This window comes from Somniosus microcephalus, chromosome 3, assembly GCF_052327205.1.
Source record: "Somniosus microcephalus isolate GS21.2 chromosome 3, FLI_Smic_1.0, whole genome shotgun sequence".
Taxonomy (NCBI): domain Eukaryota; kingdom Metazoa; phylum Chordata; class Chondrichthyes; order Squaliformes; family Somniosidae; genus Somniosus; species Somniosus microcephalus.
The window spans coordinates 364,971,947-364,987,859 of record NC_140989.1 but is presented as its reverse complement, the minus strand read 5'-3'; the positions used below and the strand labels follow the sequence as shown (position 1 = coordinate 364,987,859).

Below are 15,913 nucleotides of genomic sequence, written 5' to 3'. Positions count from 1 at the left end.
CGGAGCAGGTAGATAAGGTGGTTAAAAAGGCATATGGGATACTTGCCTTCATTAGCCGAGGCATAGAATATAAGAGCAGGGAGGTTATGATGGAGCTGTACAAAACGCTGGTGAGGCCACAGCTGGAGTACTGTGTGCAGTTCTGGTCGCCTCACTATAGGAAGGATGTGATTGCTTTGGAGAGGGTGCAGAGAAGATTCACCAGGATGTTACCTGGGATGGAGCGCCTCAGCTATGAAGAGAGGCTGGACAGGCTGGGGTTGTTTTCCTTGGAGCAGAGAAGGCTGAGGGGGGACCTGATTGAGGTGTACAAAATGATGAGGGGCATAGATAGGGTAGATAAAGAAGAACTTTTCCCCTTAGTGGGGGGGTCAATAACAAGGGGGCATAGATTCAGGGTAAGGGGCAGGAGATTTAGAGGGGATTTGAGGAGGAACTTCTTCACCCAGAGGGTGGTTGGAATGTGGAATTCAATGCCTGAAAGGGTGGTAGAGGCAGGAACCCTCACAACATTCAAGAAGCATTTGGATGAGCACTTGAAATGCCATTGCATACAAGGCTATGGACCAAATGCTGGAAAATGGGACTAGACTGGACAGGGATGGATGGGCGTCGCAGACACGATGGGCCGAAGGGCCTCTTTCTGTGCTGTAAAACTCTGACTCTATGACTCCCCTCAACCTGTCGTTGCTAGCAGCAGGCGGTAAGGCAGGGGGCGCCACTCAATATCCGGCCCGGGGCGCTAACCGAGCTTTGCGCACTCGACTGACGTCACAATCTGCCGGCGCAGGAGATCGTGGCAGTAGTGTTTAGCGCCGCCGCAAAATGTCTAGTTAATTTCGTGAGCGGCGCAAACATCGCCGCGCCCGGGCGCTAGTTGCTTTGCGCCCTGTTAGCGGGAGGTGCAAACAACTGAATTTTCCCCCTAGTTCTGTGGGATTAATGGGGTTATTTTAATTTAAAGCCATAGTGTGAAACAGGTGATCTGAGATCAGCCGCCCAATATACTCCTCTCCCGATCTGCATCTCTCTCTTATTACCAGACAGAGAGATATTGACCCAAAATGCAGCAAGCCATGGTCCAAGAGTACCAGCCCTCCAAGAGGCGAGTTATTGAAAGGAGCAAGCCGATATTTCAGTGGTTTAATCCACTAGATCTGCACATCACTCATATATTCTGTTAAAGTAGCAGGGGGAAAAAATGGTGCTCTTTGCAAATTATTCTCTCGATGCATTTGAACCACTTTCCTTCTGTTTTTTTACGAAAGGTATTGACATTCTTAATTATGTGGGTCGGTCTGATGGGCGGCGGAGTGCGTGGAGGACTGGCAAAACAGAAGCCAGGTACAGTCTAATTATATAAAGATCCTGCACGTCCCTTGTGTCACATTACAGGCAGCCAGAAAATATATATCCATGATTTCTCAGTGCGATGATGTTGCAGCATCATTTTTTTTCTGTTTTTCTCCCAAACTGCAGGAACGAAGGGGAAATGTACAAAGCCCTTATAAACAACTATGAAAGGCATCATAAAGAACTGATGGTGGAAAATATTGAACTGAAACAAGTTCTACAGCAGATGAAGAAAGATATGATGTCTATACTTGGTGGTAGAAAGCAGAGGCCAAAAGAACATTTGGAAGATAGCAGTGGTATAGTGAGTTTCACAATACTGTTTCTGTTAATGTGTTCAAGTTTTTATTATGAAACCATAACATTTTATTCCATCTTTACAGAATGCTGTGGCACCAAGAATCATAACATCTGGATAGTTTGCTGCTTTCTTATAAATTTAACCCCATCCCCATGTGTAAAATGTAATTGTTGATGGATCTTTATCATAAAATACAAGATACTGAATTGCATACATTTGTTCAGATAATTGTACTTTATACTGTTTCAAGTAGTATTGCCTCTCTGATCTGGCGTCTCATGTTTGCCACAATTCATCTTTTCAGTGTACCATAGCAACGAATACACACGTGTGTTGAGTGCCTCTGCCTCCACTTCTGTGAATAACTGAGCTAAATACAAGCGCTGACATTTCTTTCTCGATGAGGATCTGATGTTTATACACCTTCGAACTTGACTGGATAATGCACAAGTCCTCTTGTTGCAAAACATAAGCGGCATCATAATGCATAATTTTTTTTTGTTTCATCCCTTATCTTCACTCTCCCTTCCGTGGTTCAGGAAACAGAAACATAGAAGATAGGAGCAGGAGTAGGCCATTCGGCCCCTCGAGCCTGCTCCGCCATTCAATGCGATCATGGCTGATCATCCAAATTCAGTACCCTGTCCCTGCCTTCTCCCCATATCCCTTTAGCCTTAAGAAATATATCCAACTCCTTCTTGAATATATTTAATGAATTGGCCTCTACTGCCTTCTGTGGTAGAGAATTCCACAGGTTCACCACTCTCTGGGTGAAGAAATTCCTCCTCATCTCTGTCCTAAATGGCTTACCCCTTATCCTTAGCCTGTGACCCCTGGTTCTGGACTCCCCGACCATCGTGAACATTCTTCCTGCATCTAGTCTGTCCAGTCCTGTCAGAATTTTATAAGTTTCAATGAGATCCCCTCTCATTTTTCTAAACTCCAGCGAGTATAAGCCCAATCGACCCAATCTCTCCTCATACGTCATTCCTGCCATCCCAGGTGTCAGTCTGGTGAATCTTCGCTTCCTCAGATAAGGCGACCAAAACTGCCCACAGTAGATTTCTATCAACCTACACAGCGAAGTGATTTTCAAATTATTTTAATGATTTTGGGCTTAACTCTTGGTACTACTCTTATCTAAAATTAAGAATATTTAAATTCCTAGCACACCGCTAGTTCTGCTTTTTGCCATTTTAAAACCGTACAGCAATTCAGTTTCATAGCTGTCACGACAATAGGAATGTTCTAGGATGAGGCTCGAGATGCGCTCGAGATAGTATCAGTGCGGGGACAGACGGTCTCGGTTATGGCGAGGGTTTGTGCCACAATCAGCAGAAGTATGATCCAACCTCTAGTGAACAGGAAGGAGTAACCTCGAAGATGTTCTAGCAGTAGAGGTGTCCACAGGTGAATGTGTCTGACTCCAGGAAGAAGATGCAACAGATTCTGAGTTTGGAGTTTCTACTTTTCTCCACTGATTCCCAGATTTTCCACTGGAAATTAGGGCCGAAGTGTTGCAGATAATACAAAACTAGCTTCAGAAACCTTCGTACTCTGAGCTCCTCGCTCCCCAGATGCTGCATCCTTTTCCCATGCTGGGAAAGCAGACCCCTTCGTCATAAGAGCAGACACCATTCTGACATGTAGCCCAGGTCACCCAATACTGACTCCCCAGCTATTGAATCGGACAGATTGTGGTCTTCAAGGCTAACTAGGCCGGTCATTGGCGCACGCCACAATTCCTCAAATCATTAAGTTTATTCAATCTCACAAGAATTATTTGACTGCAAGAGGACATTGGAAAGTCTTGTCACAAGTAGTGGTAAGAGTCCAATAAAACATCTCTAAATAACCCCGGTGTCTCATTTTCTTTTGTAAAGGTCTTACGCAAGGTGACAGAATATGGTTTCCGTTTTTGTTGGAAAGTGGAATTGTTGAGGGATGAGTTTTTTTTTTAAATGAAGCAGGCTCGGCGTTCTCCTGAGCACTTTTTTCCCATCACCCAGGAACAAGTTTTCATCAGTTTTTGATTTCACAGGCTGGGTCGGACAATGAAGAGGATTCTCGTGAATACAACAAAGAAAATAGCTTGGAGCTTTCATGTGATGCAGTCCGAGAGCAGCTCACCAACAGCATTCGGCAACAGTGGAGAATACTGAAAAACCACGTTGAGAAACTAGACTCTCAAGGTGTGATTGGCTTGTGTATAATTGAATAGTTTAGGGCAGCGGTGTCCAATCTTTGTCTTTTGAGGATCACTTGGGTGAATGCCATGGAATTTCATTGGCCATAAAGAAAGCGCTAATAACAGCTGGTTCTAAACCAACAGGCCCACAAAATTCAAATGCAACAAACCAAAGAGCAAGAAATAAAAGTCCAAATGGAACTGAGTTGCCTGAACTTTGTGTGCTGGAATGCCAGAGTTCGTGGTTCATGTGTGGCCCATGGGCCACTGTTTGGACATCCCTGGCTTTACAATAGTAGAGAGTAGAAAATAAGAAATTGCATTGCGTTATATTGGGGTTTTCATTTCTTTAGTAGTTTGAGGATTGCGGATTAAATCTTAATGACTTAAACTGGGAAATATTAAAAAACAAATACAGGCAAAGGTGTTTACTAATTGTCTCCAAAGTGTGTCTGTTCAGAAGACCATAACTCTACTATTACCAAGAGAAATCCTTGGATAGTGAAAGGTGACGCTATATAAAATTATTTATGCCTCCTATTTTCCAGAGGAGATTTATCCCCATGTAATTGGCATTCAAAAATCCCTTACAATCAGACCCGAATGCAAGTTTTTAAGGTAGGTGTCTCCCTCCCCTATAAAAAGCTCCTCACTTGGTGTTTTTCTGATGAGACGGACTAGAAGGCTGGGCTGTCTACATTTTGTGCTGGGCCGCCTTTTGAATTGCTATGTGCTGCTTCACGGTCCATCATCAAAGACCCTACCCACCCCAGCCACAGTCTGTTCGCCCTCCTGCCATCTGGGAGACGCTACAGATGCATTCGCACCCGAACAACCAGATTTAGGAACAGCTTCTTTCCCAGGGCTGTCATCCTACTGAACTCCACAAATAAACTCTAAAGCCTGCACATCTGCCAATGCACTTTATAATGGTTATGTTTATGTTAATGTATTACAAGCCAAAAGTATGTTGAATGTTTAAATGTCTTAATCTAAATGTACACTCTCGGGAGACGCAAGCCTACATTTCGTTGTACTGCACTTGTGCACTAACCATGACAATAAAAGTTGATTTGATTTTGATTATCGTAAGTAACCTGTAAGAATTTTCTTTATATTTCAGAAAATGTAGGTGAAGCCTTGTATTTTTTGAAGCCATTATACATTCTGCTTACAGTTTACTGTGACTGGCATAATATATGTTGGAAGTCTTGTTGAAATGTTAAATGGAAAGGACGAGTCTTTCTAAAATTTTGAAGCATTTTTTTTTTTTAATGTAGGTGGAAAATGTAAAGCTTTACTGTAATTATTTTAAAAATACTTGCAGGTATATGGTGGTTTATTTTAAGCACCTCAGATTCTTGCTGTGTTGATGGGCTAAATTTCACTTATTGCAGCATCCTTGGTGAAGTCTGGTTTTCTGGAAGATGATGAAATAATCAGCAGAGAAGATCATGAGCAAGAGATCGAGAAACTGAAAGTAGAAATTCAGCAGTGCAGGGATGTTGTCAAAGCCCAGCAACAGTTGTTGCAGGTACAGTTTAGATTTTAAAATAAATGTCTCGGATGTGTCAAGTCTGTTCTGTGAAAGCAACATCGCACTTTGTAGCTATAAAGCGAGCTGCTGATTTGAGCCGCGATGGGCAATTAGTGCAGTACAGAGTATGAAAGAAAGAAAGACTTGCATTTATATAGCGCCTTTCACGACTTCAGGATGTCTTAAAGCGCTTTATAGCCAACTAGCTGGAGTGCCCGGTGGTGCCGAGGGTTTTTTGAGGGCATGTTATGAAAAAAGTAGAATTTTTTTTTTATATATGAGTTTGTCTGTCTGTGTGGGAAGGAGAGAGAGAGAGGGAAAGAGAGAGAGACTGGGGGAAGAGAGAGAGAGAGAGAGAGACTGGGGGGGAAGAGAGAGAGACTGGGGGGAGAAGAGAGAGACGGGGGAAGAGAGAGAGAGAGAGAGACTGCTGGATTTAGTTCGGGATTAGCCTGGAGTGAGAGAGTGGGGGGAAGGAGCGCCTCAGGCCTGGCCCGATGGACCCCTGCGAAGGAAAGAAGGCGAGCTCACCCTCCCTCTCCCACCCCCTAACTCTTTCCCTCCCTCACCCTCTCTCCCTGCTTTACTCACTCACTCTCTCTCTCTCTCTCTCCCTCCCTCCCTCTCCTTCCCTCTCTCTCCTCCCCCTCCCTCTCCTCCCCCTCCCTCTCCTCCCCCTCCCTCTCCTCCCCCTCCCTCTCCTCCCCCTCCCTCTCCTCCCCCTCCCTCTCCTCCCCCTCCCTCTCCTCTCCCCCTCTCCTTTCCCCCTGTCTCTCCCTGATTTCCTCTCTCTCCCTTTCCTCAGAGCCCAGACGCGGTGACCCGAAGCCCCCGTGTGCGGATCAGGGCCGGCCCTAGCGCGTGAGGCCCGGCCCGACTCACCTTAGCTCAGGTCCCGCTCCGGGCCGCCGCTGACGTTCACGCGCTCGCTGTCTCCCGCCCCGCCAGCCTTTACCAAGATGGCGGTGATGGCTACGCTTGGCTCCGCCCCGCCAGCCTTTACCAAGATGGCGGCGATCGCGGGCCGCTGGTTTGGAATCGGGCCCAGCGGGACGGGCGGTGCCTAGCTCGGGCGTGGCTGGCGAGGAGCGGCTTCGAGGCTTGAGGCCTGCAGGCAGCTCATCCACCGCCGAGGGGGGGAAAGCCCGAGTCCCCTTTGCAAATGGATTTTTTTTTTCTTTTAAAGCCAACTTTTTTTTTTTGCTGGAAATCTATATTTCATATCATTTAATCCCCATTACCATTTTTTTAGCTTGAGGCCCGGCATGTGTTTAATGGCCGCCGCTGAGCTCCCGCACTAACGGCAGTTTGAATGATTAGGCCCCGCCCACCCCGTAGGATTGGTCAACCATCACGTCACTCAACGCTAATGAGCAATAGGATTGGTCAATGTTCACGTCACTCAATGCTAATGAGCGGTAGGATTGGTCAACCGCTAATGAGCGGATTTTTTTCCGTTTTTTGTATAGTGTCCGAACAATTTTTGTCTGACCAAAAAGTAAATACGCCTGTGAGACTCACCTAATGATAAGCTTTCTTTTGATATAACATGCGTGTAGGTACGCTCTCTAACTTTTGAGTGTATAGCGGACAGACAAACCAACTCTTTTATATATACTAGCTGGAGTGCCCGGCGGTGCCGAGGGTTTTTTGAGGGCATGTTGTTGTTGGAAGAGAGAGGTTGGAAGAGAGAGGCTGGGGGGAGAAGAGCGAGACAGGGGGGAAGAGAGAGAGAGAGAGAGAACGACTGCTGGATTTAGTTCGGGATTAGCCTGGAGAGAGAGGGGGGGAAGGAGCGCCTCAGGCCTGGCCCGATCAACCCCTGCGAAGGAAAGAAGGAAGGCGGCGAGTTCTCCCTCCCTGTCCCACCCCCTCACTCTTTCCCTCCCTCACCCCCTCTCTCCCTCCCCCTGTCTCTCCCTCCCCCTGTCTCTCCCTGCTTTACTCTCCTCACCCTCCTTCCCCCTCTCCTCACCCTCCTTCCCCCTCTCCTCTCCCTCCCCCCTCTCCTCACCCTCCTTCCCCCTCTCCTCTCCCTCTCCCTCCCCCTCTCCTCTCTCTCCCTCCCCCCCTCCTCTCTCTCCCTCCTCTCCCTTCCCCCCTCCTCTCCCTCCCCTCTCCTCTCCCTACCCCTGTCTCTCCCTGATTTCCTCTCTGTCCCCCCCTCCCCCTTTCTCTCTGCCTTTCCTCAGAGCCCGGACGCGGTGAGCCGAAGCCCCCCCGTGTGCGGATTGGGGCCGGCCGGTGCGCGGCCTAGCGCGTGAGGCCCGGCCGGACTCACCTTAGCTGAGGTCGCACTCCGGGCCGACGTTGACGCGCGCGCTGGCTCCCGCCCTGCCAGCCTTTACTAAGATGGTGGCGATGGCTACGCTCGGCTCAGTCCCGTGCCACCAGCCTTTACCAAGATGGCGGCGATTGCGGGGCGGGCCCAGTGGGATGGGCGGTGCCTAGCTCGGGCGTGGCTGGTGAGGAGAGGCCGAGGCTTCGAGGCCTGCAGGTGGGGTAACCCTCCAAGGTTGCGGCGCCCGGCGGAGGCAGCGAGTCAAGAGGGGGAAAAAAAGGGTGAAAGGTAGGAAAATTAATCAGCTTAGAAAAAATATTTACAAATTAATTTAACTTTTTTTAAAAACAATTTCCCCTCCCCACACACGGAAAGTGGGAAAAATAAACACACAGGAAGTGGGAAAAATAAATCAATAGTTAGAAATAAAGATGGCGGCCACTCACCTCAGCTCAGAAGGATTAGGCCCGCCCCCACACACAATGAACCCCCCCCCCCCCCCCCCCGTGATGCACCGATTGGTCAACCATCACGTCACTCAACGCTAATGAGCGGAATTTTGCCATTTTTTGAACCTTTTCTGTATACTGTCAGAACAATTTTTGTCTGACCCAAAAGTAAATATGCCTATTAGACTCCCCTAATGATAAGCTTTCTTTTGCTATAACATATGTGTAGGTACGCTCTATATAACTTTTGAGTGTATAGCAGACAGACAGCTTTATATATATATATAGATATAGAAGATTAAGTACTTTTGAATTGTAGTCACTGTTGTAATGTATGGGAAGACTTAGGATGTGTTGGAGAAGTTGCTGGCTTTATTTGCAGCCTTAAAGGAGTTCTATTTATTCATTCCCCACCCTACTCGCCCACCCCAAGGTTGACTCTCTTGCTGGGGTAAATCTCATGCACTTCAAAAACAAAAGTAATTCAGACATCCTGACGACATTCAAAGTGCTACGGGAAACTTTTTTTTATCCGGCACGGACAGGACCGACGTGGTGCCGGTTCATCAAAAATTCCGGATAACCGAACGCTATAGTAAAAGATACGGAGCTGAGAGCTCCGTATAAAGCAACAAACCCTGTTAGCAACAGCTTCAAAACAATGGCCACAAGTTGCAAGCGTCTCTGTAGCTTAGCAACAGCTGCAGCCACACCCTTGCACAGCAACACATGGAGGAAAGCAAGTAATAAAAGTTACCTGAACCTACTCCTGAATTTTGCCAGTTAACCGACAGTTCCGGTTATTTAGGTGCCGGTTAATCGAAAGTTTCCTGTATGTAAATACAAGTTCTTTCCTTCTGGTTGAGTTGTGTGATGTAACACATGCACAGGCAACTAGACCATATGGGCATTTTTTTAAATTGCTTGTGATTTAGAAATCTGAACCTTTTAAAGATCTAACCAAATGCAATTTTGAAGTCATGTAAAATGAGTGGGAGGGAACAGTGTTTCAATGTGGCTGACCATATGAAGCCTCAATCTGTAAGTGCTGGTGAAATTAAGGCTATGCCTCTGTCCTCCAGAATCAATAAGTCTGTGTTGTCCAATAGGTTAGTCACTAGCCACATGGGGCTAATTGGGAATTCAGCTGGGGCTAATTGGGAATTCAGCTGTGGCTAGTTGCATTTCTGACTAAATAACAAGTGAGTAATAGACACCGTTTTTGGGCATGTGATCTCAATACTGATTTGCACAGCACATGCTTGTGTACCGTAACATTTTTACACATTTGTTCGTAAAATAGTAAGATGAAAAACAGACTGAGTATTTGTGAGTGCTTTACTTCCTTGGTTACTGAATGGCGGTAGATATTTAAGTAAATATACACGTGAAGTACAATTACCTGCATTATGTGATTGTATGTAAGCCGTTTTTTTTCTACTAAAATTAATGAAGTGGCTGAAATGGTGTCTCCGTAGCCACACCTGGTGGCTGGTCAGAAATTTCTAACGGACAATACGGAGATAAGCTAAATGGAATTGGGGCGCTGACGAGCGGCAACCCCACTTATGTTCAGATCAACAGTGGTTTTGGTAGTACTTGCATGCGTCAGTGAAGGGGGAAAGTTTGGTACACAAGTTTACTGGTGCACTTTATTTGAAGTCTAATTTGTAAGTGTTGGCCAAACGGTTGCGATGGAACAGAGTGGCAGCAACGGCAGCTGTGCTTTTATTTTCTTGCTGCTGTAAATTTAACACTTGTAACTATAAATTCTAATGGAGTCCGTCTAATGTTCAGCACAGAAACAGGCCATTCGGCCCAAGCAGTCTAGGCCAGTATTTATGTTACACACCAGCATGGAGAGTGGCTGGACTTCTGTTTTACTAGATTGATATTGTCACCAATCTATTGCATGCGGACATGGACTGCCTCATTATCTGAGGAATTGCGAATGCAGCTGATCCATTTTGACCCCCTTTATTTTAAGATGTTGGGTATTGAATTTTAAAAAAGAGGAAAAAATGCTTACTTTTAACTGGTCGTCTTTTTCCAAATGTGAAGGTTAGCCTTGCTTTTTCTTTTCCAAAGCAACAGCTTAATGCCCAGTGTGATGATGAAACAGCCGTACTACTGCGAGATTGCTACTTACTAGAAGAGAAAGAACGATTGAAAGAAGAGTGGAGACTATTTAATGACCAGAAGATAAACTTTGAAAGAGAGAGAAGGAACTTTACTGAAGCAGCTATTAGACTGGGGCATGAGGTAGCTCTTTTGGTTATTTTATGTTTGTTAGTCTCCACATAGAATAGATAGCTCGGTCATTTTATAGACCAACTACGGAGGATTCTGTCCCTTAACACTAAATTTGGAATTGCTGTGAAATGGTCATGCTTTTCACAGTTGATTGAGAGTACTGATTTGCTACCATGAAATGGTAAGCATTTATCTTGTTCCAAAATCATTTTGTACAGAACCTCTGACCTTGAAGCACCAAAAGTCAATACAGTATGAGATTAGTTGTTTTGTGACATGCAGAAAGATTTGTGTGGATTGCATGGATTTCTAGTGATGTGATTTCTAGCCATCGGGCAATGGCGGGTATGAAAATTATATATTGCAACTTGTAAGCAGCTCTGTGTGTTTCTACAGAGCTGTGCAATTCACTATTCTAAATGGGATGGAGTCCACAGCACGGGCACACCCAGATATTATAGAATGTTTCTACTTGAAACTAGTCCATGATATAAAGTTGGCATGAGGGTTTTCTTTTCTAGTTTTGGAAGTATATTGTTTTTGATGATTATGTATCTTGATTCTCAAGAAAATGTATTTCCCATTTATGAAGCTAGTACATAGATGTAGAATTTACATATATTTTGTCAAGCTATTGTACATTCTGATGTTACAGTTGTGGGAGGAATGCATTGATGGATGCAGAAGGGACATGTGACTTTTTTTGCATTTCTAACTGCAGAGGAAGGTTTTTGAGGAAGATCGTGCGACATGGTTGAAGCAGCAGTTCTTGAACATGACTCCTTTTGTGGAGAGCAAAAGGCCAAAAATAATGAAGCCACAAAGTGCCTTGTCTATTAGTAAGTTTTATAACCAAATGTACAAACAATTGAACACTTGATGGAATGTGATACCTTGCCCACTTGTGTTTCTGTCCGCTGATGCCCTTCAACTAGAAAATGTTTAGATTCATACATTTTTATTACTCATGTTTTCTTGTTGGCTTAGTTTTTTTTCTATAGTATGATGCCCGGGGCTAACTTTCTACGCCAGGCTGTTTCCCTGACCAACCTTGAGTCAATTCTCCAAAATTCACAAATACCAATACTTAGTAAGCACTCCAGTCCAATTACTTTTGCACCATAATTTGAAACATTTTAAATAGGCAGTTTGGGAAAGAATTCTTGTGGTGGTCCTGTTGTTGGAAGCTAACATTTGACACTAATATTTGCTGCTTTAGTATTACGAGATTAAAAAAAGTCTAGGAGCAATTTCCATGATGGGCTATTAAAATTTATAGGTCGGTGCAGCCTCAACTTATTAACTTAACTTTTAGGTAACTTTTTTTCTCTTGTGCTCGTCCTGCCCTTTCTCTCCCCCACCCCGCCCCACCTCTTCCACCACCATTATATCCAAGGAAAAAGTGTGATCCAGCAGGAAATCCTATTCAGTCTTTCACCCCTGGGGAGCATGGGTTCTTAGCAAAACCAACTGCATAGAACGGGCATTGGGAACTGAGTGGAATGGAAGGACAACTTGCTGGGATTTTCAAGTCCGATGAATGAGATTCACATGGGAGCTATTAAGGTGCCCTTTCAATTCACAGTCCAGGCTAGAATAGCGTGTTCTCGTGTCATGTATTAAATCAACTTGTAAGATGAACAGTGTCTGATGGCAACCCATTAAATGAATCTAGAATTTATTGTGCTATTCGGTTGGGCAAACATGACTTGCATAGTATTTTGACACTTTGTTATTTGGTTCCACTTCCTCTGAGATGAGAAGCAAAATATGATGGCTTGTGTTGAATGGACTTGTTATAAAGATTTATTGAGGTTTCCTGATCACAGAATCACAGAAACCCCACAGTGCAGATAAAGGCCATTTTGGCCCATCGAGCCTGCACCGACACATATTCCACCCGATCCCCGTAACCCCTGCACCAACACATATCCCACCCTATCCCCGTAACCCCACGTATTTAATCCCCCTAACACTAAGGGTCAATTTATCATAGCCAATCAACCTAACCTGCACATCTTTGGGCTGTGGGAGGAAACCGGAGCACCCGGAGGAAACCCACGCTAACACGGGGAGAATGTGCAAACTCCACACAGTCACCCGAGGCCGGATTCGAACCCGGGTCCCTGGCGCTGTGAGGCAACAGTGCTAACCACTATGCCACCGTGCCACCCTGATTGTGTGAGATCCATATTAAAAATGAAATAAGCAGTGGCTCTCATTATTTCTCTAGTACTAGGGATGGGGGAAGCATTAAAATGTCACATCAGTAAACCTGGAAAAGTTTTGAGCTCCCCAATTGCTCATCAGTTAAATAAATCATATGGTCCAGTATTCAGTCAGACCTGGTGCAGAAAGACCACAGATTGGACCCCCTCTATGCTGAATTAGCTGATTTCAGCTCTGGCCAGGTTTCCTACTCCTTATTCCCATCCATTGGTCCTCACCAATAACTGGGTGAGGTTATGATGCTCATGATTGAACATTCAATGACTTGTCAAACGTTTACAAATGAGTACGGCAACTTCAAATATTGTCCCTTCATCAAGTGTGAACATAGCATGTTTCTTTATTTCCTGCTCCCACTGTGGTGGTTTTAACTTTCAGGAGTATATCAACTACTTAAACACTTCTATTTATTTGATTAGCTTAACCTTTTACATACCATAAATATCTTCTAGGTCCAGTGCAGGAGAAGCACAAGATACAGTCACAGCCAAATATGTCTGCTTACCTCCGACCAAATACAGCTCCAGTAGCTACACCCGAACCTTCAACAAATATCAAATTTCCTCCAATAAATTATGCCATGTCCGCAGACTCTGGACGAACAGGGCGCCTCGCTCCAGGAACTAGGTGTGTAACAAACCTGTGTATGCATTGTGTCTGGTCTTTTAATAGACCTGGCGATGGTAGGAACATAAGTTTCAGGACTGGCGTGGAGTAGGAAAAGTAGTCAAGTTATAGTAAATTGCAAACCAACAGCAAGAATCTTGAAGCTTCAATCCTTCAGTCAGACCAGTATCCTATTGCAATTTTTGCAGCTCTACCTCCACATCTGTGACTTATTGGGTGGGCGAGTTGAAAGTGTAAAAGTAACTACAGGAAACTTTGTGCTATCCAGAGGTGAGCTATCCGGCAATCTGGAGCCACCGGCAAAAATCAGCAGCCGTTTTTTATTCTTTTTATTTGTTTTTTTTGCTTTGTTTGAACAGTCAAGCTGTGCAAGGTCTGTAGCTATAGCAACAGCTTCAGCTACAAAGCTTTAGGGCCACACCCGAGTGTTTAGAAGCTGTTGCTAAGCAACAGTGTTTGTTGTCAAATACGGAGATAAGAATCTCCGTATCTCTCAACATTAACTCTGGAGAGTACGGCAGTTTTGAGGCAACGGCAGCAGCTCGGTCCCGTGGGTGCCGGATAGCACAAAGTTTCCTGTACTGTTTTTTGGGAGACAGGAAGGGGAGGGAAAGAAGAACTCTGTAGGTCAGTGTTTAAATACAATATCCTGTCCCTCCCTGGTTGGATTGGACTGTACATAGCAACCCTCGCATTTGATGTGGACAGTCAGTGTTTTGGGGGCATTGTTCACATTTGTTGGTACCGAGCACCTCTAGTTGATGAATCATGTTTTCGATACTATGAGTTCCACCTCTATTTTTGAAGAATGAAAGAATGATTTAGGGCTGAACACAAGCGTGATATACCAATTAGCTCCAGATAGCTAATCTCCATAAATGGTATGGGTCTACTTAAAGTATCCCAGTAGCAACAATCTTGGTGGGGGGGGGGGGGGGGGAACTGACATTTGATGAACTTTTTGGGATGATGAGTGTTGCTGAAACTATGCACAGTAGAGTGAGAAAGAAAGAACTTGCATTTATATAGTGCCTTTCATCACCTCAGGACATCCCAAAGCGTTTTATGAAGCATTTGAAGTGTAATCACTCTTGCAATGTAGAAATGCAGTGATCTGATATGGGTCAGTTGTGTTTTCTTTAACCAGATAGGAGATCTTTGGGCTAAATATTAGTGAATGCAATCCAAATTGCTGTGTAATGATTTTATTCATTTTATTTTCATTGCAGCTCGAGACCTCTACCAAAAAGAGGCAATTCAGGCACTTATGATGTGAAAAGAAACAGTAATGGAACAGCTCATGAGAAATGGAGGAGCACCTCAATGCCAAGCCCTGATCACAGATATTCTAACGGGTGTTCGACGCTTTGGAACCACTCGCAGGAGGAGGAGGAGGAAGACTTGGCCGAAAATTCCCCAGAATCTGCACATGAGCCTAATCTCAAATGACTTGTGCAGAAGGCAGAAACTACAACTCCAGATTCTGTCAAACTGTCCCGGGTCCTCCGAATGGAGTGTTCGATTTAAATAATGCACTTGCATTTAAACATGTCATGGTGACATTTAAACTGAAGATCACTTCAGGCAGCACTTTGTATGTTGAGTGGACACTGTTGAGAGTTGTGACTATGAAACCTGTGTAATTTTGGGTTTTCTGTGGGTGCACCATACGTGTAAATGGGTCTGAAGAATCTCATTTTAAATATGATTGTTTTTGTCTCTTTCGCTATTGATTATTTAAGGAGTAGGTGCAAACTTTTTTTTTTTTTTTTTAATTTTAAATGTTTCTATGATTTTTTAAATCTTTATGTAGGTAATGTAAGCCACTACAGCATCTGGGGGTGGGGGGGGATAGTTTTTAAAGCTTTTGACAAAACTGGCTATACGGAAAAAGTCTTGCACGTGTCAAAACATCACTACTGGCAGCAGCTGCTCAACTTAAATCAAGTCCTTGAAGTGTTCTGATAGAATTTTAATTTTTTTTAAATCTAGGTGCTGCTTTAAATGTAATACATGAATTTTTTTGTCCCTGAAAGATGGGATCTTAATAAAATGTGTTCACCGTAGGTCTGCTGCAATAACTTTTTATTCAAGGATTTGAGACTCTTAAATACCTTCAGAACCAGAGTAGAATCATAGAATCTTACGGCACAGAAGGGGCCATTCAGCCCATCGTGCGTGTGCTGGCTCATTGAAAGAGCTGTCCAATTTAGTCCCAGACCTCCGCTTCCTTTCCATAACCCTGCACATTAGTTCTCTTTAAATACATGTCCAATTGCCTTTTGTAAGTTCCTATGGAATCTGATTCCACCACCCTTTCAGGTAGTGCATTCCAGATCATAACATCCCTCTTGTGTGAAATAATGTTGCCTCATTTCCCCTCTAGTTCTTTTGCCAATTATTTTAAATCTGTGACCTCTGGTTATTGACCCACTTGCCAGAGGAAACAGTTTCTACCTACTTGCTCCATCAAAACCCCTCATAATTTTGAATACCTCTATTAGGTCTCCCCTTAACCTTCTCTACTCCAAGGAGAACAATCCCAACTCCTCAAATCTCTCCACATAACAAGTCCCTCATCCCTAGTATCATCCTGATAAACTTCCTCTGTACCCACTCCAAGGCCTTGACATCCTTCCTAAAGTGTGGTGCCCAGCTGAGGCCTAATCTGTGATTTGTAAAGGTTTAGCATAAC

The 15,913-nt window shown here is 44.4% G+C and overlaps 1 protein-coding gene across 8 annotated transcripts in view; it reads left to right on the top strand.

Annotated features, from left to right (window-relative positions):
- ssx2ipa (synovial sarcoma, X breakpoint 2 interacting protein a) overlaps positions 1-15,284 on the top strand; it is a 76,489-nt gene extending 61,205 nt beyond the window's left edge. For 6 of the 8 annotated variants that reach the window (XM_085983524.1, XM_085983521.1, XM_085983523.1 and 3 more), the window contains exons 7-14: positions 1,269-1,344; positions 1,480-1,657; positions 3,696-3,846; positions 5,240-5,376; positions 10,198-10,371; positions 11,084-11,201; positions 13,044-13,218; positions 14,448-15,284. In XM_085983524.1, coding sequence (XP_085839650.1) covers positions 1,269-1,344; positions 1,480-1,657; positions 3,696-3,846; positions 5,240-5,376; positions 10,198-10,371; positions 11,084-11,201; positions 13,044-13,218; positions 14,448-14,667 — 1,229 coding nt within the window. In that variant the 3' untranslated portion in view covers positions 14,668-15,284. The remainder of the gene's footprint in view (positions 1-1,268; positions 1,345-1,479; positions 1,658-3,695; positions 3,847-5,239; positions 5,377-10,197; positions 10,372-11,083; positions 11,202-13,043; positions 13,219-14,447) is intronic. The other 2 variants (XM_085983527.1, XM_085983528.1) reach the window with 2 other exon arrangements.
- The last annotated feature ends 629 nt before the right edge of the window (positions 15,285-15,913 follow it).